At 39.3% G+C, this 25,420-nt stretch overlaps 2 protein-coding genes across 2 annotated transcripts; both read right to left on the bottom strand.

Annotated features, from left to right (window-relative positions):
• Positions 1 to 17,905: 17,905 nt before the first annotated feature.
• Positions 17,906 to 20,534, bottom strand: LOC145698222 (ADP-ribosylation factor-binding protein GGA1-like). The gene is given in 9 exon segments (XM_081775424.1): positions 17,906 to 18,074; positions 18,121 to 18,444; positions 18,555 to 18,572; positions 18,610 to 18,840; positions 19,141 to 19,329; positions 19,370 to 19,481; positions 19,525 to 19,575; positions 19,754 to 20,114; positions 20,508 to 20,534. Coding segments are annotated over 9 exon segments (1,455 nt in total). The 3' UTR covers positions 17,906 to 17,932.
• On the bottom strand, positions 19,975 to 25,282 carry LOC145697196 (uncharacterized). Its single transcript, XM_081774361.1, has 11 exons — positions 24,537 to 25,282; positions 24,319 to 24,491; positions 24,160 to 24,275; positions 24,017 to 24,114; positions 22,618 to 23,970; positions 22,408 to 22,575; positions 22,190 to 22,365; positions 21,968 to 22,147; positions 21,734 to 21,927; positions 20,206 to 21,691; positions 19,975 to 20,114 (listed from the first exon to the last, which is right to left on the bottom strand). The coding sequence occupies exons 5-10, from the start codon at positions 23,604 to 23,606 to the stop codon at positions 20,873 to 20,875; spliced, it is 2,526 nt and encodes an 841-aa protein (XP_081630487.1). The 5' UTR covers positions 23,607 to 23,970; positions 24,017 to 24,114; positions 24,160 to 24,275; positions 24,319 to 24,491; positions 24,537 to 25,282; the 3' UTR covers positions 19,975 to 20,114; positions 20,206 to 20,872.
• Positions 25,283 to 25,420: the final 138 nt, after the last annotated feature.

The following is a 25,420-nucleotide window of genomic DNA, read 5'->3' on the forward strand; positions in this document are numbered from 1 at the left end:
CGATTATAAGTTGATTTTTTAAGGATTCATTAATAAAGTTCTCGTTGAACAATTTGGAATGGTCCAATACAAGCTCGGAGGACCTCACAAAGCTACGATGGCTGAGCGCTTCATGTAATATCAATATTTTTTCGTTAATAGATCTTTATTATATAGCCGAACTTTTAAAAAAATGATCCAACAGTTTATGGACGAAAATAGAACTAAAACTTGGATAAATGTCTATCTTCAATTAAGCGATAACATAAACAAACGGAAGCATAGCCGGCTTGGGATCGCCCCAATAGATATAACTATCGACAATTTTCGTGAATTTTACCATAAAAAATTTCCAAATGCAGAAACTAAAAACTTGATCTGTAAGTTCGGAGTTGGCGATAAGGTGCGAATTCCAATTATTATTGCGAGTCCAAAAGCAAAGCGAAAAGCAACATTTGAGAAGGGCTACATGATGAAATGGACAAAAGACCTCTACACGATTTGGAAAGTGCAAAAATCAGGCGACATTTGTTACTATCGTGTCGAAGGACCTCGCGGAAAACTTCTGCGACCTCTTTACGAGAATGAACTGAATCTTGTTCTCCGAAAAAGACCCTCATAAAAGACAGTTGAAGATGGTTTTTTTTTAAGAATGCGACTGATCCGTCTAAATTCTGACTCGGCAGATATTACAAATTTACCTGGAGAAAAGATGATTAAATGGTGGTTCAGACATCCTCTCCAGGGATCTTTTGTTTCAGTAATGAGCTACTGTTGCCGATCAAATGATGATCAGCTTGATTTTATGGATATTCGGTGTAATCTGATCAATCCATCGGTTTTCAATCCGGATAAAATTCTTCTTACGATTCCAAATGGAGTTCAATTCGACTCGCCATCAGGAGCTGAGCAGTGGGATATGATCAGCGGAGGAGAATTCTATGTCTCATTAAGGTGATAGTTTTTTAACTTCATTATAAAATGCTTATCTAGGTTACCGAGTCATGTGACCTACATATCGCTTGTTTTAAAAATCGATGAGTGATCATATTCAGATCATTCTTGATGATTTGTAAATTTACTCTGTGTAAATATTCGAACTTGTTAGATTTTAAATATGTTTCTGTCATTCTTCATAAAAATTGACTGAGAAAATGCCAAAAAAAGGGCTCTGGTAAGAGACAATTATAATTCTTTGATAAAAATAAGCTAAGCCGTAAAATTCGATTTGTCCCAAAGAGGATCAGAGGCGCCGGAAAAAAAAGGAAATCAAAAAAGAAATCAGGAAAGAAGAGAAGATCAAATGGACGCCGAAAGGTCTAAAATAAGTTAATTGTTAATTCTCTATTTTATTCAGCGCTGAAGAGCTGCTGCAAGGTCTCGCGAATTTTGGGGGAATTTTCTTTGCTGACGATTTAATTAAATTCACAATTCTTTCTTTTCCTGTTGGCTTTTTAATCCACACTAATGAAACGCATTGGATAAGTCTCATAGTTAAAAATGATGTTATCGAAATAATGGACCCCCTTGGCTACATAAAAAATAATGCATACGAGAATCTCCACCTATTTCTCAAAACTGAGATGGGTGATCGAACTCTCATTACGTCTCCGAAAATTCAAATGAGTACTCATTCTAACTGTGGTCTTTTTGCCATCACTTTTCTTTTTTGGTCACTCGAATGTGAGAAATCATTGTTGTCTTTTATGAAATTATTCACAGAAAATGCAATTGAAAATACTGCGACAATTAAGAAACTCTTTTCGAAAATAAACTGAAAAAATAATATAATTTTATTTTTATTGGTTTGCAAATAAGCAGATACAGAATATATTTGTTTTTTTGTAGGGCTTGGTAGTTGTTTGAATCAAAGCTCTTGACCGAAATTTAAGCTTTCTTTAATACTTTGCTATCCCAGAACAAAGGTTGCGAATATTGGTTGAACGAAATTTTAAGCCTAAAAAAAATTTTGATTTTTCGAATGTGATTTTTGAGACTTACTTCTTCTTCAATACTTTGATATCCCAGAACAGCCTGAATATCTCTTTTTTTCTTCTTTTTAAGAAGTTCTCCGTGGTGGTGCTGACTGTGAGCAGACATCGCATTTGATCTGAATTCATTCCTTCTTCAATATTTTGCTATCCAAGAACAGCCTGAATATCACTTACTTTTTTTTGTCATTTTCATTTTGATTTAGCAGCTGAACAGGATTTAAAGCCTTCAAAAATTGATTTTAAAGTTTTGAAAGTGATTTTCGAGACTAAAATACCTTCTTTAATACTTTGCTATCAAGGAACAGCCTGAATAACTCTTGTTTTCTTCTTAATTTCCTGATATTCTTCGTGTTTGTTTCTGCTGGTTCGGATTTTTATCAGATGCTCCTTGCAGCAAAACTCGAAGGCGAAAAAATATTCGCCTGAGAAAAACTCTGAGAGAAAAAAATACCTTTAGAACAACAGGAGCATCTTGCTTTTGCTGGTTTGGATTTTTATCAGATTCTCCTTGCAGCAAAACTCGAAGGCTAAAAAATTCGCGTGAGAAAAACTCTGAAAGACAAAAATACCTTTAGAGCAGCATGAACATCGTGCTTATGCTGATTTGGGTTTTTATCACATACTCCTTGCATCAAAACTCGAAGGCGAAAAAATATTCGCGTGAGAAAAACTCTGAAGGACAAAAATACCTTTAGAACAACAGGAGCATCTTGATTTTGCTTTTTCCGATTTTTATCAGATACTCCTTGCAGCAAAACTCGATGGCGAAAGAATATTCGTCAGAGAAGAACTCTAAGAGAATATTGAAAAAAGGATCAAACCTGGAACCTATAGTTTGGTCAAAAAGTTCCACTCGTTTCTTCGCAATAATGGATTCCGGATCCTGAATAGAGTTAAATATATTTTCCTTGCATAACATACCTTAATTCGATATCTGATGTCAAACACACCGGTTCCGATGATACGCTACGATCTCATTGTCCTGTCTGAAATCTCACCGATCAGATCATTTTAGAAATATGTATTATTCGATTTAATTTGTTAAAAAATTAGTTTTGGTAATAGGAGTATCTGATAAAATACGGTATCATTTTAAGAAACAGTAACAAAATTAAAACGAGCATAAATGCTGTTCAAAGATAACAAAGTTTTAAAGAATAATGAATCATTTTAAGGTTAATAAACTCTCGTGGGTTTTTTCAAAATCGTCGTCTCTTATTTCTTCCATGTTGTCATCTTCATTGTTTAAAAATAAGAATATCTTACAATAGAAATCGACTCTTACTCGGTTATATACGCCAAGATCAGAAAATTTCATACTCACTGAGACATCTTCTGACAAAAGATAAGATCACATCTTTGAACGCCGTAAAATCCGTATTTTTGATCGGATCATATAGGTCGCAAGGGAAACAAAAAAAGATTTCATGGTCGGATGAAAATTATAACAATCTTTACGGTCGAGATTAAATCAGATTTATTACACAGCTTCTACAGTAACATCATTTTCAGGAGTAATTGTCAGTTTTTTTTCAATTATAGGCATGAACAGAAGAAGGTGTTTATCATCAAGTGACTGAGTGAATTTTATTTTGACCACGAGTTGAGCAGCATTGCGTCTTCCGAGCATTTCAAAATTGATCAAAACAAAGAAGTTGGTTTTGAGATAATGTGGTTGTGGCAAAACACCGGAGCTCCAGGGATTGAGATATCGTTCGCTCATCATAAGGAAATTTTCGTAAAAATCCATATCTGTTTTAAGGGGGTAACCAGGGAGACTCGAACCATCAACGAGAACATCAACTTGCTCTATGTTTCCACGTTCTAGTTTTGTCAGTGACTGCTTGTAATCTCCATGTGAGCGTTTGAGACTGGTAACAGAAAGAACCGCGTATTTCGGGAAAGCTCCTTTAGTAAGATTAACAGTGTAATCAGTATCGCCTTTGTCTAAGGTAGGTCTTCTTATACAGTAGTCCAAGAACGTGGTTTCGAATTTCGAGGTCGCATACTTTTTCATTTCCCTTTCCAATGATTCAGAGAAAACAAACATTGCTTTAAAAACAGGCCTGACGAGCTTAACAACTGGATCCGGAAAATCATAGTCAATCTCAACCACATCACCGACATCGTCAGTCGCATCAAGCATACTCTTCTTTTTTAAAAGCGAAAATTTTGCTGGAGCACGCTCAAACGAGAGATGGATTCCAAGTCCAGCTGGTAAAATAATTGGTGCTCGAGCGATTCCATGATTTATTGGGATTTTAAATTCGTATCTCAGCCATTTAGTGTTGTAAGTTTTTCCTTCGAATTCGATTTCTTTTAAAAACTCCTTCGCATACATTTTTCGATTCTCAATTATACTTCTGCCGATGTCGTCTTGGTCAGCTTCGAAAATATCATAGACGCCCATAATCGGAAAAGTTGAGTCGATTGTTGTTTGATCGAATAATGACTTATTCAAGAAATGAGAAGAAAACGCAGAGTCTAAATCACATGATTTGCTTGTAATTGGGTCTTCTGCGATTTCAATCTTAGGAAGCCCTTTGAAGAGCTTCGCACAAAAATCATTGTCCAATACATGATTTTCAGGAATTTCAATATGAAAATGCAGCCGAGAATCACACGCCTTGAAATATCTCTTTTGCGGAACAATGTGAAATTCAAGAGTATCATCAGTGTTGCAATAAGGAGCAGCTTCTTGGATTTTACAGTCCTCGTATCCCAAAGTGTCAAACTTATCGGTTTTTGAAAAACTGAACATTTTCAATTGCTCTTTCTCGTTTATTGAGAAGAATGAAATCCGTCGGATCGTGTTAAATCAGAAGTGAGAAACAGTTACTCATGGAATACTAATATTTGACTTTGCCCTTTCTTACGCCTCTTCTTGCTCGTCTTCTTCGCGAATTTGAAGTTTATTGCTCGGATAAACTAATAGGATCATATTATTTTTCATTTAATTAAAAGTAATTTACCATATGTCTTTTCGATTTCATATCGTAGCAAAAGCACCTGGCGCAAGCTCACACCCGAATGATGAAAGTTAGTCCTGTCAAACTCGTGACTTGCCAAAAGGCGTTCTCTGTAAAATATAATTCTTATAACTGAAGCTTGAAGAAACACTTACTCTAATGTCTCATCTTTGGTCTCTGAGAGAAGTTGAGTAACATCTTCATCATTTTTTATTTTTCTTCAATGAGGTTTTTAAAGAGCGTTTAAAGATTTTTCTACAAAATTTATAACCCTTTCTTGTGTCATTGATCCATGTTGAAGAGCCCGAGTAGTACAGCCTCAGGTCTTCTTGAATTTTTCCATCTTAAGTTTATTCATCGGCTATTAAAACTTGAGAAACAGTTAGCAAACCGATCATCTTCTGCGACGCGCTCATGAACCATGCATCAACACCAATTTGGTAAGGAAAAAATAAATTTTCAGTAATCATACGAGTCACTTCGCTCAGTTTGTTATTGTTGACGTATGGAATTGACAGAATACATCGATCGATATAGGTTTTCGGCATTCCCTTAACTTTGAGGGATTTATGAGATAGTCGAAACTTGTACTGAAGATAGTACTCCAAGTTATTCGCAAGTCTACTAAAGCCAGAGAGCTTAACAGAAATACAGACAACTTCCTTTATCGAAAAAATCTAAAATCTGCTTTCTTTCCTGGTGATCATTCATCACTTTATATTCTTCTTCTGTAAGAAGTTCATTTATATTCAATTTTTCTTTTGTTAACTCCCGAAAGAAATCAATCTCTGACTCTTTGAATTTTCCGCTCATTCTGGAATTCTGACTCTTCTTTAGTTGAAAAAAATCCTGTAATCGGGAGTTCTTGATTTTACTTTGACAGCTTGTTGAAAGGACGGCGTAGAACTCCTCGAAACAGAATTTTTTAAATAACTATTTGTCTTCTCATGTGCACGTGCGAAATTTCGCATGTATGGTGAATTTCCGCTGTCAATTTTTTCATACATAAAACAGGAAAGTATGATTTTCCGATAAAAATGAGATTTTTACATTTGAAAGAAGATAACAACCAATTTTACAATCTTACTTATCTTGGAGTTCTTCTTAATCAGGAGAAGAAAAAACCTGACAAGCGTCGATTAGAGAAACTGAAGACCCTCATAGATCCGAAACGTGCAAAAAATCCCTGTCGTGCTGATTACTCCAAATTTATCGACTTTCAGAAGAAATACGGACTTTTTAAAATCCCATGTTTATCAGGAAAATATTCAAAATTTTAATAATAAATGGCATTGAACGATAAGTTTTGAAATTTCGAAAAGCACTGGAAAGCGACTTTAATGTCCATTTCACAATCTATCAGAAAACAGCGAATGGCGGCGATAGTCTTTTTTATAAAACGCAGCATCCGGGTCCAGGCAGTGTCGGTCTGACGTTTTTCTTCAAAGACCAGCGTTTTAATGGATTCAATCAGCTTAAGCTTCTTGACGATGGATTTATCAACCATGGAATTGACCGGATAAATACTCTTGAGCTGACCATCTTCGAAGCCGTTGCGAAAGTGAAAAACAAGGATTTATACAAGTGCCCGAGGTTGTTTTTCAAAAAAGCAGCCGAAATACGACAGAAATGGATCGACTTCGCACAAACAAGTGATATCACAGTCTCCAATTACAAGAATTTCTCGAGGTTGTTTAATGTCAAACTTGTTCTTTGGCGCAGACTGTCAAGGCCTGGTGCTGACAGAGTTTCCAGACAGCTAGATTTTTATTGTGGCTCTGGAAAAATACTTCAACTGGAGCTTTCGAAGGATGATCAGACGAAAACATTCTCGGATAGTACATTCTTTAAGCTTCTGCCCGAGCAAATCAATTTTGACCTCTGTCCAACGCCTAATTGCTCCTTCAGCTGCTCAGATCGTGCAAAGTTTTCGAAACATCTGGAAACATGCACTGACAAAACAACTTTCTCACATAAACAGAAGAAATATGGAATGTTTACTGATCACACTCGTTACGATCTGATTTACGACAAGATTTTGCGTCCAAATGAGTTTCATCAAAGCTTTGTGGCTTTTGACATTGAAACTGCTTCTGTCCCAAGGTCCGAAAAAGAGAAGAACATAAGTTCCACGACTGAGGAATTGTCTGCGTATAAGCTGATCTCTATTGCATGGCATGCGTACAACCCAGCCGGAGACGAGTATACAAAGAAATTTCTATGGCGCAGAGGGACAAGTCAAGAATCTCTTTTCTCCTTGCTTGATGAATTTTACGTGGACTTATGTGATATTCAGGAAGAATTTAATAGGACTCTCTCGAGAAAAATCGATAATGAGAAATGGCGCTTGATCCGATTGAAGAATAGTGAGAAATTTCACAATTTTCCAGTTGAAAAGCAAGCAGAACTCTGTGATAGGCTCAAATATCTTGATGATTTCTATTCTCTCAATGTTTATGGTTGGAATAGCGAACGCTTCGACTTGACTGTTATAATCAATGCTCTGACTGAAGTTGTTCGTCGTAGACATCCCCACTTACTAGTCACAAAGCGAGACAAGGACACTCGTTTTGAGCCAAAGATGAATATGATCCAGAGAGGCGCCGGAACAATGCTTGCTTCCTATGGCAATATCAAATTTAAGGACATGATGAATCTCGTTGAAAGAGGGACATCGCTGGAAAAGGTAAAAGCGCAGATTGAAAATCCTGTTTTAATTTTTGTTTGTTAGTTCGTGCAATCACTTGGTTTGCAGATAGCAAAGGCTGTTTACCCATACGAACGTTTCAAAGACACTGACGAGCTCATCAGTTACAAAGGATTCCCACCGTACTCCGACTTTTATAGCTCTTTCTACATTCCTGTCGAGAAAGAAGTTCACCTGGTCAACAAATTTCTTATTGAACACTGCTGGACGATTGATGATCTTGCTGCTGAAATTGATGTCCCTGTAGAAAAACTCAACAGTCTAGCAGATAGTTTTGAGTGTTGCTATGAAACCACCGATGAAAATATCGAGCTTCTTGCTAAGAAATGGGAAATACCAATTGATGAAATCAAATATTTCGCAGAAAACTCTTTTCGCTGTTTTGCAATCAACGAAGAGTCCAAAAAATTTTTCAATATCTCAGTGGATAAATACTTGGCTTCAAAGGACTTATTCGAAGAAGAAAAATGTGAAACGATGCTCGATTGGCTGCGTGTCTATAATCTCATCGACACAGACATGCTAAGCCAAGGCATTGTAGAATACAGTAACCAGTTTGCCGAAAAATTTAATGTGAATATCCATCAATATATCTCATTGGCGCAAGTTGCTGAAAAGATTGCGTTTGGTAAATACGCGCGTGCGACACCCATCTACTCGATCACTGATGCTGAATTGAGAAAGGACATCCGTGAAGCCTTGACAGGAGGAATGACGCACGTGTTTCACCGACTGATCGAATTGAACCAACCAGATGGGCCTCTTCCACATGCCGCCCGATATGCTGACAATGGCGAACTCTTCAAAATGATTAAACAGCTTGATGCGAATAGTTTGTATCCTTTTACTCTACAGGATTCTCTGCCATGTGGTCCTGGAATCGCTGTATATCCTGGGGATATCGGTGACGCTACTCGTGCTGGTGATGTTGGATATTTCAAGTTGAATCTGCTCTATGAGGGCAAAGAATCAATCTCCCTCAAAAGCTTGCAGTATCTAGAATATCTGCGACATCAATCTGGTGTGGATATCCAACATGCGTATCACATAGGCGAAAAGAAAATTGGGAAGTATTCTCTTGATGGATATTATGAGAAAGACAATATCAGATGGGGAGTTGAGTTTTACGGCTGCTATTGGCACAAATGTCGTTCATGTAAAATCCAAACAAATGAGGACGCTGACGAAGAACGGGACAAGGAAAGAAAGAAATTCATAGAGAAGAAAATCGACATCCTTAAAATAAAGCGAGAATGTCACTTCGACAAATTTATGAAAAGAAACATGGCCGATGAAGAATTCGCTCGTAATGCCAGAGAAAATTGGGCTCCAGATTGGTGTCCTTTTCTTTTCCACGATAAGAAACTAAGAGAAAAAGATCTAATCGATGCTCTGATGGAACGAAAAGTTTTTGGATTCGCAATGGTGGAAATTGAGCCAAGTAAAGCTGTTTATAATCGATATGGAGATCTGAAATTTCCTATGATTTTTAAGAAAACCCAGATAGAAAGAGATATGCTATCTGAAAATCAAAAAATCGGAAATCTTGAGATGCCTGTGAGCCAAAACACATTGATTTATAATTCTAGCGGAGAAAAAATGCTTCTTATCACTCCTCTACTGTATTTTTATTTGGATATGGGATATATTATTAAGGTTCGCTAAAAGATTTTTTAAACTTAATCATGTCGCTTTTAGAAGGTTCATTATCTTCTTATGTACAATAAGGAAAAACCGATGGCTCCTTTCGTCGATAGACTGGTCGCTGATCGAATCCGGTATCATATTGCCGAGAACAAAGTTGGCGAAAAACTTTCAAAGCTGGTACTTAATATTGTCACTGGTTTGTTTGGCAAGAATGTTTCTAAATACAGGGAAACAAAATACATCGATGATGCTGATTTATACCGCTACATCAGATCGCCTTTGCTCGAAAAAAATGAAATCATCAGTGCTGAAGGACCCACATCTTTGGTCAAAATTGTCAAAAAGAAGAAAACGCAGAGAGATAGCGTTCCAACACATATTTCAGCATTTAGTATGTCTTTGCTCGTGAATTGGTCTCTTAATATTTTTTTAAGTCTATCAGAAAAGCAAATTGGTCATGTTCAATTTCATTGATAATAAATGCACTCATCTGAAGGAAGGATCATTCAAACTTTGCTACGCAGACACCGATTCGATTATGATTGCTTATGCAGGTGATGATGTTGAAACCCTCGTCAAATCTGAGAAGAAGGAGTCATGGAAAAATTTCGTTGACACATGGATGGTTCCTGAAAAAGTCACTGATCAAATGCTGCGAGAATCAAATAACTCTAAGAAGGAAGCCGAAAAATTGCTGAAAAAATTGGAGAAAACGCCGGGTTTATTCAAAATCGAGGGTGGGATATATGGGCAAGGCACTTATTGCGGCTTGAGCTCTAAATGTTATATTCTCAAGGGTAAAAATGATAAGGGGGATATAAAAATAAAAAAATCAACGAAAGGCTTGGGTTAGAAAGTATTCAATAAGTTAATTTCAGCTCACTTGTAACAATAAAACCATTCTTTCAACTCATAATAAGGCGTCAAGAAGGATATTGAAACACCGGTGGAACATTTCGTACGTTCTCTCCTTAACGATGAAAAGTTCAGCGCTACAATGACAGGCATGGTAGCCCGTAAAAACGAGATCGTCATTCGAAAAACAACAAAGAATGCACTGAACAATGTCTATGTAAAATGGCAGATTGCTGATGACCAAGTGACTGCAACCCCACTCAAAAACGCATCTGGATATATTTGATTCCTTCAGTCATTTATGTTTTCATTATTTTTTTCGTTTATGTCAACCTTAACATGCTAACAAATAAATTCAAACGGATTTTCACACAATTCACTCTTTATTTGGATTATCTTTTCTAACGCATGAAAAGCAGATTTGAGAATATACAGGGGCTTCAAAAGTTATCTCTTATGCGGATTTCGTGAGATGTAGGGCGATTTAAAGACTCTCGTCTGAAGAGAACTCAACGTAGTTCTTCGGTGTCATAAGACGATTGCTTCGTCGTAGTTCTCGGAGAGGTTCAGGTCTTGGTTCAGGTCGTGATTCTTGGAGAGGCTCAGGTCGTTGCTCTGGAAGTGGTTCAGGTCGTTGCTGTGGAAGCGGCTCAGGTCGTTGCTCTGGAAGTGGTTCAGGTCGTTGCTGTGAAAGTGACTCAGGTCGTTGCTCTGGAAGTGGCTCAGGTCGTGATTCTTGGAGAGGCTCAGATCGAATTGCTGGAGGAGGAACAGGTCGGGGCTCTGGAAGTGACACACGTCGTGACTCTGATCTTTGCTGTTGAAGTGCTTGTGGTCGATTGGGGGGGCGCTTCGTAACTTTTCCAGGCATTGGCTTCGGTTTGACCTCGATTTGGTTGACCGATCGAACGGTGACCGCTAATTAAAAGAAGTTTGGATATTTGTCTGATAAAAATAAATTACTTTTGTTATCCTGCTCGAATTGGACGGTAAGGTTTCGTGGGAGGGTAGTCGCGATCTTGTTTGCAGCTAAACAGAGGTGAGTAGGAGCTGAAAAAATTGTTGTCAAAGTTACCTGTCTGTAATCCAGCTTGTATTGGTGAAGTAATCGGCGCCAAAAAGCTTGTCGATGGTTTCGAATTGCTCGATTTTGGGCTTGGGTTCCATGGAAATTTCCCTCCGCGATTAAACACGTTTTCTAGAGGAAAGAGTTATTTTTGTGGCATTTTTATCGGAGAAAAACTTACTTTTTTTTGGGATTTTTTCGGCCGCGTCTTTGGAAATTGTTTGTTTTTTCTCTTCCTTGATGTCCTTCTTTGTTCCTCCGTCTTATTCGATATGTTAAAAACGGTAGAAAAGTGAAAACTGATATTACCTTGTGTATTCGTATTTTCGGTCTTCTCATCCTTTTTGGTTTTTTGATTGGAGCTGTTTCCGCCTTTTATAAAAGTAAAAAATTGCCAAAAAAAGTTCTCTTGAGAAATTTACCTTGTGAATTGTCTGATCCGGCATCACCATTGACATCCTTCTTGGTTTCATCAGGCCGATGGTTTTCATCACTGTCCCTGAAGCCCATTCCAGCGTTTTTGGGGTGGCTTGTTCGATGCGGGTCATCTTCTTCGTTTTCCTGGTCGCTGCGTTCATTCTCTCGATCCTTGTCTTTGTTCGGACGCCCCATCTCGTAGTCATGCTCTCGCTGGGATCCTCTGATGCACTTGTACATCCGGTACATCTTATTCAGTTTGTTTATAGTTTCAGATGATAAAAACTTACAAGATAACCACAGCCGATGCAAACGACGAGAACAATCATTGCAAGAATAACCAGGACCGCGATCAGCCAACCCGGAATATTTGCTTCTTTGCTTGCTATGGCAGTCTCCGTTGTTCCATCCGTCTGAAATAGCTTTTTAGTCTTTCGTTTTTTAAAAAGCGCTCTTACTCCAGACAAGTCAAAAGACGTTGACGTCTGCACGAAAGAAGTCTGAGTTGTTTGCGCCTTCAAACCCGTCTGAGTCAATGTTTGTGAAATTACGAAACTTTTAGTTTGAGAAGCCTCTGTGAAATAACCTAGAGTCTCGGCCTCGAAAACAGCAGTCGTTGCTTTATGGATAAAATCCTCAAGCGTGGTTACAGCTGTATCGTCTCGAAAATGGATGGTGGTCTGAGATTCAAAAATAGCCTGACTCTGGTCTTGTAGAGATGTAAATGAAAATGAAATTACAGCTGAGGTATCTTCACGAAGCATTGATGTCGGACGCTCAGAATAAACCTCGATATGCTCTTGGCCAGGAGTCGACAAAAATGCGTCCGGCTCGATTAGCTCTTGGCCAGCAGTCGACAAAAATGTGATCGGCTCGATAACCTCTTGGCCAGAAGTGGACAAAAATGTGTTCATATCCGTAGTGACAGATGATGGAATAGAAGTCTCAACGAATATTGACTCGGGCAATAATGTTGGTCGAGTCTTGGGCAAGGAAGATTCAAGATCATTTACACTCTTGGAAAGCTCAAAATAAGAAGCGGTACTTTCTCGACTAACAGTTGCCGTAGTAACTTTTAATGACTCTGTTTCCTATTTTTTATATGAGTGGAATTTGTAAAAATCTTTTTATTGCCTCGCCATTGTTGCCGCAAAGTCCGGGAAACCAGTTGCAATTCATCGCTGTGTATTCTCTTTGAACGTGGTTTCTTAGTTCTTTGGTGCGAAAATTTTAGGAAACGAGCGTTTATGGGTTTGCTTTGGAGCAACTGCGAAGTGGTCTTGAAAACTTAGCTCAATTGTGCTATTTGCAATAGCTCCCTCAAGTGCAACAGCGACAAATATTCTCCTTCCAACAGCAATTCTCACGACATTCATCCTTCGTGATAATCCCCCCAAAAAACATCAAAGTTTTTTTTTTGCAAAAACGAACCATGAGAAAATTCCAAGAAATAAAAAGCTCTTGCGGCTTAAAACGAATACCTCCGAGAAAGATACGTGAGAATCAATGGATTGCCAACAAAGATTTCGAAGACATAGGCCTTTGCGGATGGTTGTTTACAATTGAAGACGGATCTAAAAAATTTTACAATGACAGGTATGAAAAACCCCCTAGTAAAAAGTTCTTATTTGTAATCAGGCTAATCGAACTAACTCTTCACGGCGTCATGGACGGAAGCTCGATAATATTGCTGAGGATTGTCGCACCGACTCCGAGGCATCAAATTGTTCTTGAAGAATTCGGGGATGTTCCTCAATTCTCTTTCGTACGTTTTGAAAACGCGCGATACATGATGCGATTTGACGGAAAAATCCAGGTTTATACAATCCTGATGGATATTGGAAACCAGGATGGATGTACTCTCGTTAAAGCAACGGAAAAATGCCTGGACCCTGCATCTTTTCAAGGAGGAATTCTCGACGGCCGGTTTTATTCACTGATTTCAAAGTAAGTTTTTCTTCAAGAAACAATCATAATTTGAATCAAGAGCGATAACGCCCTTTACCGGTCAGATGGTCTTTGACAGCAACGACGTTGATAACGAATTGAAAAAGATCGCGCGCAATAAACCGTTGTACGAACCATTGTATGCCAATGAAGTCGTCAAAAACTTGAGTGAGGATGTTTCGATTGCAGAATTTTTGATGCAAGCGCGTTTATTCTCGTAAGTTTTCAATTTTTCTGATAAAAGCTAACTTAATCTTATTTAGGAAACTACAAAATACGTTTTGCGGCCTCCCGATCGGAAAATTCGACAGCGTCAAGGTTACAAGATTTTTCCAAAACAGCAAAAAACTTCCTGACTGTCCCGACACTGACTCTCAAACAGAAGCCGTCATTTTGACAGAAGACGAAATTTTGGAGCGACAATTATCGCGGTGTGATTTGAAAATAGAAGACTTTAGCTCAGTTAGTCTAAATTTTCCGAAGAAAGTTTCATTTCATAATTAAGGATGACACGGATAATGAAGAAAATCTCGATCAAACGGTCCATCGAGGACTGATCTTCGGAGAGAGGGAGGAAAGCGATGAGGAAGCAGGATCCGAGAGCGAGTTAATCAATGATGACCCAACTGTGGCGGACGATGACCCACAAGACCTTTACACGAGAGATTTCGATGCTGAGAACGAGCAAACTCAAAAAGAACTGAGAGATAACGACGACGAGACGAGCCTTGCGGATAGAATTAAAGCACTCGCAAGCAACATCAACTCGGAAAGTTCCGACGACGACTCCTTTCAGGTTATCTAATTTCTTCTATATCTTTATATTCTGACTTTTATCTTTTAGCCAGCTAGACCTTCGACTCCAGTCAAATTTGACTTTCAAGACCCCACAAGGATCAATCCTTCAACGCCTCGAAAAAAGAACCCGTTCTTATATCGTCAAAAGTAAGTCTCAATTCTTATTGAGAATAGTTCTGACTCCAAAATTAAGACTCGCCGGAAAACCGGCATGGAAAAGATTTTTATTTCGTCGTAACTCGGAGGAGACTCAGGTAAATGCAAAGTAATCCTTTCAATCTCAAAGACCTTATTCAAGGAACCAGCTACGAAAAAAGCGAAAACTGATGCAGTCATAACGATTTCGTCCGACTCAGACGAATAAAACAACTCCTCCAGTACTCGACTTATTATAATTATTCATCCTCATTGTTTAACTCGTCTTTTTATTCTCTTCATTTCACAGATCAACTTGTCCACTTTTTCGCCTCTTTTTCGCAAAGAAATAAAACTTCCGCGACTATAAAATAACAGTGTCGATTCATTTGCAAACAGGTTGATTGGCTTAGTTCACGGTTCCGTTTTTGCACCTCAAAATAGAAAAAAACGAAAAAGGACGTAAATGAAGGCATTTTGTGCTGTTAATCCGGATGAGCTTGCTTCTGTAATCCCAGAGAAAATAGACAGCTGGGAAATTGGGAGCTGCAAAAATCGGCAAAATTCCGTTAATCCGTTGATTTCAACTGCTGGGCTGGTTATGTTTAAAAAGATGATTCCTGGATGGGGACTCAATCTTTTCGTACTTAACAGCAGAAAAAACATAATTAAAGTGACAATCACAAAGAAAAGAGCCGATATCGATAAATTGTGGAAAGACTTGGAACTCTTCGCCGCAATTTATCTGGAGAATTTCAAAATATCTTGGCGTCATGACTATTCCGGAATCGTGACTATTTGTTTATGGCCAGGGTTTCCAAATGATTTCTGGGCCTGCTTAAAACTCAAGAAGTTGACAAGTCTTGACGATGATAACATCTTATCGGGTATAATAAACGGCAAATTTTGTAAAAACGTAGAAAGGTAAAACGCCAAAAAACATTCAAACTTATTTATAATAACAAGGTTCTTGCCGGTTATTCCCCTTGATTGGAGTTCTTTCGCGTCGCTGGAAAAAGAAAGAAGAGATTATTTTGATTATGACATCTTTGAAAATTACGACGACATAGAGGAGATAGAAAAAAATGCCAAGAAATTCAACGACCCGTCTTTACTACTCGTCGAATTTCAAAGACTTATCGTTTTTTTAATGTAAGAGGAATTGTTTGTTATTTAGCTGGCAAAATTTAGTACGAACTCTGAATCAAAACGCAAACAAATCGGCTTCAAAGAATTCCCAGATATTCGAAACCTCAATCAAGTCGACTCCCTTCAGCTGACTTATAAATCTGAATCTGAAATTCAAACCATGTTGCGAATGCGAAGTGACTGCATCGAAAAATACAAAGAGTATTGAAGGTAGTTATTTATTTTATTCCAATTATGTCAGCAACAAGTTTCAACCTGTTTTCAGTGTACTTCGTCAAAGAAAATCATCAATCAGCATTCTCGTCGTCGCTCAGATCATCCAAATCTTCATCCGCCTCTTCGAAACCCTCGTCGTTGTTTTCTCCTTCATTTTCCATAGCATTGATTCTCACGATTATTTCATCCTCAACTAAAGTTCGGGATAAGTGTCTTTATCTGTGTTAAATTTAAAAACTTACGTCGATCAGCATCATTTTGCGCTAGCTGTGCAAGTGCTTGATATCTTTCTCTTTCCTGCTGGGCTTCAATAACCCTTTCATCAATCTCAAACAATCGTAGTTCCAATTCCTGTCGCTCTTGTTCCAGTGCATTGATTTCATCTCCCCCTAAATCGCATATAATCTTTCTGTCTTTCTAAATATCACACTTACTTTCATTCTCTTTTTCGTGAGCTAAATCTCGAAGACCGAGGCGGTCTTCGCGTTCTCTCATGAGAGCGTCGATTTCCATTGTCAACAAAAAAAATAAATTTCTTGGATAAAATGAGCCTTGTCTTCACCGGCGTTTCCTTATAACCGCTAAATCGGTCTGACTGATCAAGAATCGTCAACTGAATCAGACAATGATGGCGAAAAAAGCGAAGCTCCTAAATCAGACGATAAAGGGATAAAGGACCACGGAAATAGAAAACAAATGATTCGAGCATGCTGTTCATAGCTTTACGTTACAAGTCGGACAGATAAGGACAATTGAGGGCAATAGTAAATTTCTGAAGTAGGTCAACCAAATAACATCGCTCGGAAAAACTTTTTGAACGTCAATTTCTAGGTAGTTCAAATATTTACGACTCTTGATCTCATGCTACGTGCCCTATTTTCTAGTGAATATAAGAAAATAGTTTCTCCTTCACTTCATAAATGAAAAATGAGGTGAAAAATCCCTTTCGAAAGAGACAACTCTTCAAAATGCAGCCAAATTAGCTATATAAAGTAGATTTCGCTTAGAAACGCTCCGAAGTATTCAAAATGAAACATTATTTGTGGTATATCTTTGTTTATTCCAAGCAATTTGATGTTTAATTAGTTAAATTAAATTAACCTTTCTCAATGAGATATATGTTGTTATCATGATAAAATGAATCGTTATAGTTCACCTAAACAATGTACCTCTTACCATTTACTCTGTTAAAACTACTTTATACTCTTACTGCTTAATTTTATAAAATGATTAACTTATTCTTCATTATTGCCATAATAGACAACCTTCATCATATTCGTTTATTAAGTGACAAGCAATATTAGCTTTATTAAATTTGTTCATCAAATGACAAGCAATACTATCTTTATCAAATTTTATCCCGAAACTTTTGCTCTTTTCCTGCTTTTTTGAATAAAATGAAAAAATCTGCAAACTCCATGCAACTTTTGAAAACTTTCTTGTTGATGAGATATTTGCAGGAAATGAGACTCGTCTGTTGCTATCTTTTCGTACTTTTGGTGAACCAAAAAGTCCGATTATCATGAGAGGAATCCAGAGTTGACCGATAAGCGTCTGTCCTACGAATCTGTTGATTTTGAAGGGAAGGCTTCGCCGCATAAAAAGAATTAGTAAAGATAGCGAGGAAAATATTTGGCTTTTTTTTTCTCCTTCTTTTTATTTTTACTCCGGAAACAGGTGCTTTTTTGGACTCTGAAAATTGCATCTTGGAAGGTGATCGCTATTTTTCCTTCAATGAGTAAGAATGCATATTTTTAGTACAATCCACGTACATTTCATATCTCACTTTAGTAAAAACTGCGTACCTGCGTCCTTTAGCATTATATACATGCACGAATATCAATTAAGCCCTTTCTTTTGCGTAGGAAAATTGCAATGGATAATTAATACTTCAACAATATTACCGCTTCGCGGTATGCATGCTTCCTAGGATTCAAAACTTAAGAAAAGACAAAATGTCCATTTCGGGCTTTTGTCAATTGGTAAAATTGATAAAATAGTTTATTCGTTTACGAACAGAGACCACAGTCATAAATTACTACCCAGACATTATTTAGGTATTGGCACAGAGAGCTGCCAGTTGATTTGGGATGGGCGGCCCTCCCACTAGAATCAATTGTGTAATGCGCGAAGAAGTTGATGAAACGGGGTTGAACGCAGGGAACTCGTTGCCTGATGGCTGTAATAGTTTTATTCTGAAAGAAAATGTTTGAAAGGGTTCGAAGTGAAAAGGATTCTTACCTGAAAGGTTTTGCAACTTTAGCATTGAACATTAAATTCTCGATAGGTGCAGGATTTGTCGAATCAAAAGTGACTAGCAGTACAGGAACATCACTTCTGTCTTGAATTTTATTCTCTCCTCGGACAAGGATGACTCTGACTCCATCATCGTCGACAAGAGTTCTTGTCGTCGAAGAAGCCTGGAAATCAGCGAGATTGACTTTGATTCCCGTCAAAGCCGCCACTTCGGGTGGAGTGGGCCAAACGGCGATTTGGGGACTGGCTTGGCTCGTCATGGCGGATACAGAAGGTGCTGATGGGTTAATATCCAGCAGAGTTGGCTGACTGAAAAAATTGTTAAAACTTCAGTAATCATCAAAATCGACGAGTAAAGGCAAAATTGTTAGCTGATAATAAATGCATGCATAAATGAACAAAATCCTTTATAAAACTACCTCTGCCAAGGATCGTAGCTAATAAATTGATTAAGAGAATATTCTTGAGACTTACGGTGCTTCTCCCATTGGAGAGGACCCAAATATACTGTTCAGAGTTTTCAAATCGTCGATCACATTTCCACTACTTTGAGCTGGTCTGTTCGATGGAGGATCATCCTCGAAGCCGAGCAGGTTCAAGTCGACGCCGAGGTCGTGGAGGCGAGAAGTTTGGCTATCCGGACTTGATGTTGCAGTGAGACCAGATGATGGAACGCTGCTTCCATTTGAACTTGGCGTAGAAGCGCTAGAATGCAATAATAGGGAGGAAATATGAGAAAGAATTTACTTCGAAAGCTCCACTACATCGGGGTATTTATCTTTCACGACATTGATGACTCGATTGACTTCATCTGTTAGCCTGAGGACCGCCATCAACTCATCGTTGTTTTAATTTGCTTCTGACGCGAGACGGAAGAGCTGTGGCCTCATTGATTCCAAGTCCGAATAGACTGTTGCCATCGCCGATTTCGCTCTTTATTCAGAGAGTGTTAAAAAATGAGAGAAGAACTTGGCCTTACGTAGCTGCAGCAGCAATCATATCATCCATGAGCATGTATTTTCCTTCGCTTCTGTCATCAAAAGCATTTTGCGCGCCTCTCGCTCGGTCTTTTTACTGTCTTGCTCGTACATGGTTTTGATCATTTCATTTGCCAGGGCGATGTCTTCTGGATTCTTGGACGCAAGAAGTTCCGCCAGTCGCTTTTCCTCAGCATCGTCTCTTATTAATGCGCACCTGAACAGTGTTTCAACACTGATTTTGATTAAATTGGTACCTTTCTTTTGGTTGAGGAGTAGGGAGAAATCTTCTGTCGTCGAATTTCGGGTCCTTCTTGACGATGCCTTGTTTCTTGAGCATTGAATACGCATCAGCAATCTTTATTTGGTCTAAACTCAAAGTCAGTAGCTGTAAGAATAAGAAAAGCTCAACCTTTTAATGCAATAGTCCAACCATACATCAATTCAATAATTCTAGTTTATCCTGCGGTGATGACCTAAAAACAAAATAAATTTTAGTCAAGTGGCTTTTCTTTGGGAGGTCAAGCAAATTACAAGTCCCTACATCTGCGTGAGGGTGCAAAAAGAGGCCCTCCGAATGGAAGTCCTCCGAACTCGAGGCGAGAGAGGGAGCGCAGCGGACTGATGCTCATGCGATAAGCCAGGTTTTAAGCCACGTTACCTTGGTCCAAGATATTTGGGAGAGACAACGCGGATAAGTTCATTTAAAAATCTATATTTTCCGATTTCATTGTGAAAGAGTTTTCCAGAGGATCGAACGCAGATTTCCAACAGATCCAGGCCTCGGACAGCTTCTTTTTCTAATGGGCTCTGGATCTTGTAAGCCAACAATTGTTGTGCATGAAGAGGGACGTCGGCATTTAACAGGCAGCAAACAGCTTCGTAAATGGATGATTGATCCTCGGGGAACTTTTGAAGACTTCGGATGAGCTCTTCTACTGTTCGATTCAGGCATTTTTGGACAGAAGACGGCAGCAGGACAGTAATCGATGGGTAGAAATTCTGAAATAAAGATGAAACGGAGAAATAGCGCCTTCTTTATAAATTTTTCGCCCGTAAATTATCTTTTTTGCCCATTCTTTAATGATTTTACCTTATTTCTCGCCTAGAATCGGGCAAACAGCTCGTCAATACATTCACATTCTGATCTTCCAGCAAAACAGGAACTCGCGAAGCCAGTTTTACGCAGTTATTAATCGCATTCAGGCGAACAATTTCCAATTCATCGTTGAGCATGTCTACCATGTAGTCCATCGACTGCTTGGCGAAATCTCCAGTGGACTCTTTAGCGGCTAAGGTGCAAAGAGAATTCAGCGATGCAACTCTGACCGTTTTAAATTCATCTTCCAGGTCGTGAATGAAGGCCCTACGATCTCGTTTTAAGATTGGACTTACCTTCGCAGCGCCGACTTCCACCCTCATTCTTGAGTAACTTTTCCGCTCGTTCGCGCAAAACACGTATAAACTTTCCATTCTTATCAAGAGACTTTTCTTCGCTTCCTTCTGGAATTCTTTGCTCGAAAACGAAATCGTCGCGAGCTTCGCACCAAGTTTGTTTCTCTTCAAAGCGGATCAGGAAAAACTTCCTAGGAATTATTTTCGCTTTTGTAAACTGAACCTGAAAATAAATTAATAAACTTCTACACATAAATGTGAGATATATTTGTAGGAGAGCCGGGATCCTAAAATGACAGCTTTTCCGGTTTTATAAAGAGCTCGAAAAATACAAAATTATAAAATACAAAAAGAACAGCTTCATTTTAATTCTTTGTTCTTTTTCTTTTTGTGGATTGCGCTGGTTTGCATCCATTTTTCGCCACTGGTCCACGGCGTGGCAAATTCATCTGGCTGTTGCCAAGTGGTTGCATGAACTGTCTGTGATGAGGAATCTGATGATGAGGACGAATCTGATGATGAGGACGAATCTGCTGATGAGGAGGAATCTGATGATGAGGAGGAATCTGCTGAGGGGGGCCAAAATTATTTTGGGGAGTAAATCGCTGGTTGAAGCTCATTTGAGGAGGTTGAAATTGCTGTGGCGGCATATTTGACATTTGACTGTGTTGATGAGGAGTTGCGATCGCTGGCTGATGTGGCTGCCGTTTTTCTTGGTTGATTCTGTCCAATTCATGCTGCTGATTGTGCCAGAGCACCTCTTCGCCGAAAATATCGCTAGACAACTGCTCCAGCGATTTTCCCAAACTTGCGACTTCCATTTCCAAGGGTGCAAGCCCTTCCTTGCCGGCGGTTTCGACGAGATGATGAAGCTTTTTCGACATTTGATCGTAAGCTAGACGCAAGAAGTCGATCATAGAGCGAAACCTCATCCTGTTAACGCTCTTATTATCGAACTTCTGGATTCTAGCGCCCAGCAATTTGAGCTTTTCGTTCGACTCCCAGATCTTTGCACGCATTTCAGCGATCTTCTGATCATCCAAAGCAGCGACCACCGGCTCTGGAGCCGCAATATCAGTAGATGCTTCATCGCTTGAACTAACCAAAGTGTCTTTCTGTGGCTTTGGTGGTCCGGCTTCTTTACCACTGATCGACGAAAGCATCGCTTGCTGTTGTACATCGGCCTTAATGATAAACTTAGCTCTAAAATTGATTATTCCTGCTACCTTTGCGTTGAAATCCTCATCGGAAGACGAATCGTCTTCAGTGACTTCTGTATTATTGTGCTTGGGATTGAAAGGCGATAGAACAGGTGGCTCTTCATCCGAGTCTCGTTGTTTCTTCTTCTTCTCATCGCTTGAACTAGCCGCTGCGTCTTCCTCGTCACTGCTCAACAAACGCTTTCTGCGCCGAACAGGCTCTGAATTCTTGTAAATATTGTTCTGACTTAAACAACTTACTTTTGCTGACTTTCTCCAAGACGACACCAGTTTTTTCTCGATACTCGTTTCGTTTTACTTCGAGCGCAGGCTGTTCATCTTCTGCCGAAGCGATCTCTTGCTCCTTTTGCTTTCTTTTCAACGTAGCTTGATTGACGCTTTCTTCAGTTCGTTCACGATGAGCACATTCCTTTTCCTCTTCTAAAAGTGAAAATAAATAAGTGATCCTTGAGCTTGATTTACCTTGCTGGCAGATACTTAACCATTCGATAGCTTCGTCAGGAGATTCATCGAACTTTTTCATCATTCCGAACTCGACTTTTGCCTCCTCAAATTTCTTTGTTGCCATCAAAATCTGCCCTTTCAAGGCGTAGCCTTTTGGCCATGTGGGCTCAAGTTCAATTGCTTTCACCGCGTCACTAGAAATAAATAAGAGATGGATAAAAATTGAATCTTATTACCTAAGAGCTTCGGGGAACTGCTCTTGTTGGAGGAGCGCGTCCGATCGATAACCGAAGTAGACCTTGTTCGTCGGATCCAAGGCGATTGCTTCGGCGTATTTTTCGATTGCAAGGCTGATATCTCCATCTCCCTCAGCTATCGCGCCCTCTTGGGCGATTCGAGTCGCACTAGTAGAAAAATGATTAAACGGTAAATTTACTCATACTGACTTTTCAAAATCATCAATATTATCAATTTGCACAAGATGGGATCTTGCTGTTATATCACCATATCGGGCATGAAAATCACTTGCTGATTGTCGTATATGTTTCCGGAAAACTCCATTCGTCATTTTGCTTCGTTCTTTCATGTAAAGTTTGTAGTACCGATGTTTTTTGGTGATGAAACATTCAGCGATGGACTGGAAATCTTTCCATTCGAGAATGGGGTAGTTATCAGGCGAGACGTACAATTTAACTTCTTTTTTTTCTTTTCTCTTCCATTTGCTTTTTGGTGTATAAATAAATGAAGTAAGTTCGTGGCGCTGGGGAAGACAAAATCGCTTCTTTTCTGCACAGAGAAGTTTGTCGATGGTGTGTATGTACTCATCACCTAAGACAGCCCCATTCTCATCTGGTGTTATGTTTAGAGAATAGAACAAGTCTAATCTCTCTATGCAATGTCTTAACTGGAGCCCATCTCGAGTTTTTCTTATTTCCTCGACAACCGCGAAGTCGTAATCGGAAAAGCCATCCAAACCAAAAATTGGCTGAAGAACAACCCCTATTGCTGAAGTCTCCCAAAATTTCCAATCTTTTTCGCGTTTAGGGACCCCTTTTGATCGCAATAGTCGTAAAAACGACCGGTGGGGCTTGTGCACGAATTTAACACCATTTTGGAGATTATCACATTGGCTGTCAGCTTCCTCCTTCGACTCGAAAACTGCCACTCTCAAGGTTCCATCGTGAATTTCTTGGACTTCATGGTCTTCTGCGTCTGTCGCAGAAGATTCGACAATGTGAAGTTCTCCTTCGCCGTCAGATACCGGCATCGGAGAATGAGCAGCAAAATCGTAGGTATCGGGATCAAAGCCATTGACTGTCAAAAAGTCGGATAATCTTTGGAGAAGTTCAGCTTTCTTGCCCCTCGTACTTTCTTGCACCGAAGCAAGCTCTTTACGAATTTCTCCTACTTTGAGATCGGTCAACAATTTCACCATTACAAAACTGTCTAAATTTATGAGCGCTGCAGACAGATAAGGATAACTGTCAGAAATATCAAACGAGTGCTGAGTTTTCTATTTCCATCATGAATCTTATATTGGAAAGAAAAGATAAAACACGAGTTTTTGAATTAAAGAATGCGTGTGAACAATCGCCTTTGTATTGAATGACTAGTTGAAAAAAGAAACAGTGATGATAAGAAAAGAAAAGAGAGAGAGAGAAATAGTTTGTCTCGTTGTTCTTGCAAAGTGAGTGGTCGGCTTTGTTGAAGAGTTCGGATCGAATTGCAAAAAGACCTGCTTCTGTACAAACGTTTCGCAAATCAGCTCCATTAAATGTATCCGAGAGCTTGACAACCGCCTATTAAAAAGGGGTGAAAAAGGGAGAGAAGCGAGAACAAGATTACCTTGAAGTCAATTCCTCCGTGAGAAGCGAGTGGATGCGAGTGAATCTTCAAAATGTCAAGTCGAAAAATGTCAAGTCGAACTTGTTCATTTGGCAGTGCTAGAATTGAATTTAGATCAAGGATTTTCTAAGGTGGCTTCTAACAACCGGGTCGCAAAAGTGCAGGATCCAGCGTGTCAGGTCTGTTCGTCGCCATGATCATTTTCACCTTTCCGAGCGTGTCGAAGTCGCCCATTTGATTGAGCAATTCCATCAGAGTACTGCGAGCGACATTAAACTTTAGTAAAAATAAAGTACAGCTACCTTTGGATTCCACAATCAGCAGAGATTTCTTCTGAAAGACGTCTGCTACCGATAGCGTCGATTTCGTCCATGAAAATAATAGAGGGTTGATGGTCGCGAGCGTAGTTGAACTTTACGCGGATGAGACGAACAGATTCACCGATTTACTTGTCCACGATGGCAGATGATATTACCTAGGAAAAGATGCTCTACCGTGCGTTTGCTGTAAGATAAGCTACCATCAAAAATAAGCGTCGAGTTGACTAGCAACAGCTCGAGCAGGGAGAGTCCTAGTGTCAGCATTCTTATCTCCATCAGATTCAGTCGAGCGGCCAGTAATCGGCTCTGATGATGAGGAACTATCCAGTAATCGGCTCTGATGATGAGGAACTATCGCTTTTTCCAACAGATTTCGGCGTGTGCTTCGGGAATTTTCGATTTTTTTCACCTTGTTTCGGATTTTATCCACTTGCACGATCATCATCGAGAGTCGAGCATTTCTGATTGATGCTTCTGACCAGACATCGGTTGTACTGCCCTTTTGTTCTTTTTGGGGGACGCCTGTGCGAGAGACATCAGAGCAATCAGTTCTTGAACGGGACTGATCGCTACTAGAAACAGCATTTGGGAGATTCGATGAGCTCGTCGTTTGTTCTGTCGAGGAGGAAGAGTCTGAGGAAGTTTTTCTTGTGTTTTACCCGTAGAACTGCTTTTCCGACGACTCAAGCGTTTCTCCCTCTTTTCACTTCTGGACTTTTTCGATCGATGCTTCGAGCAGTAATGTCTACTTCTGCTTGTACTTCTGGATCGATTCTTTCGCCGGCGGATAGGACTGCGCGATCTTGAGCGATGCTTTCGGCTTTTGAAAGAGTTGAAAAAAGAAAGATCAAAATTGGCATGCTCTAAGGGAAATTGCAACTCTAACTTGGACTAGAAGATCTCGACCGCTTTTGTTTCTTTCTTCTTTCCCGGATATCCGACCTTTTCCGGTGCATTCTTGATTTTCCCGGCTTTGAATCGACAATCACAAGATCATCATCTTCTTCTTTGCTGGAAGGTTCGATCGGATCAACGATTCGTTTCAACACAGGCTTGACAGTTCTGACTCGACGATCTCACTGAA

This window comes from Oikopleura dioica, chromosome 2 (genome assembly GCF_907165135.1).
Source record: "Oikopleura dioica chromosome 2, OKI2018_I68_1.0, whole genome shotgun sequence".
In the NCBI taxonomy this organism is placed as follows: Eukaryota; Metazoa; Chordata; class Appendicularia; order Copelata; family Oikopleuridae; genus Oikopleura; species Oikopleura dioica.

What these genes read in the sequence shown, in the direction of transcription:
- LOC145697196 (XM_081774361.1), bottom strand. Translation starts at nt 23,606, where the DNA reads ATGGTGAAATTGTTGACCGATCTCAAAGTAGGAGAAATTCGTAAAGAG. An exon ending in CTTGGAGAAAGTCAGCAAAA is followed by an intron (nt 21,928 to 21,967) that starts GTAAGTTGTTTA and finishes ACAAGAATTCAG; the next exon opens with AGCCTGTTCGGCGCAGAAAG. An exon ending in ATGAGGATTTCAACGCAAAG is followed by an intron (nt 21,692 to 21,733) that starts GTAGCAGGAATA and finishes TTTATCATTAAG; the next exon opens with GCCGATGTACAACAGCAAGC.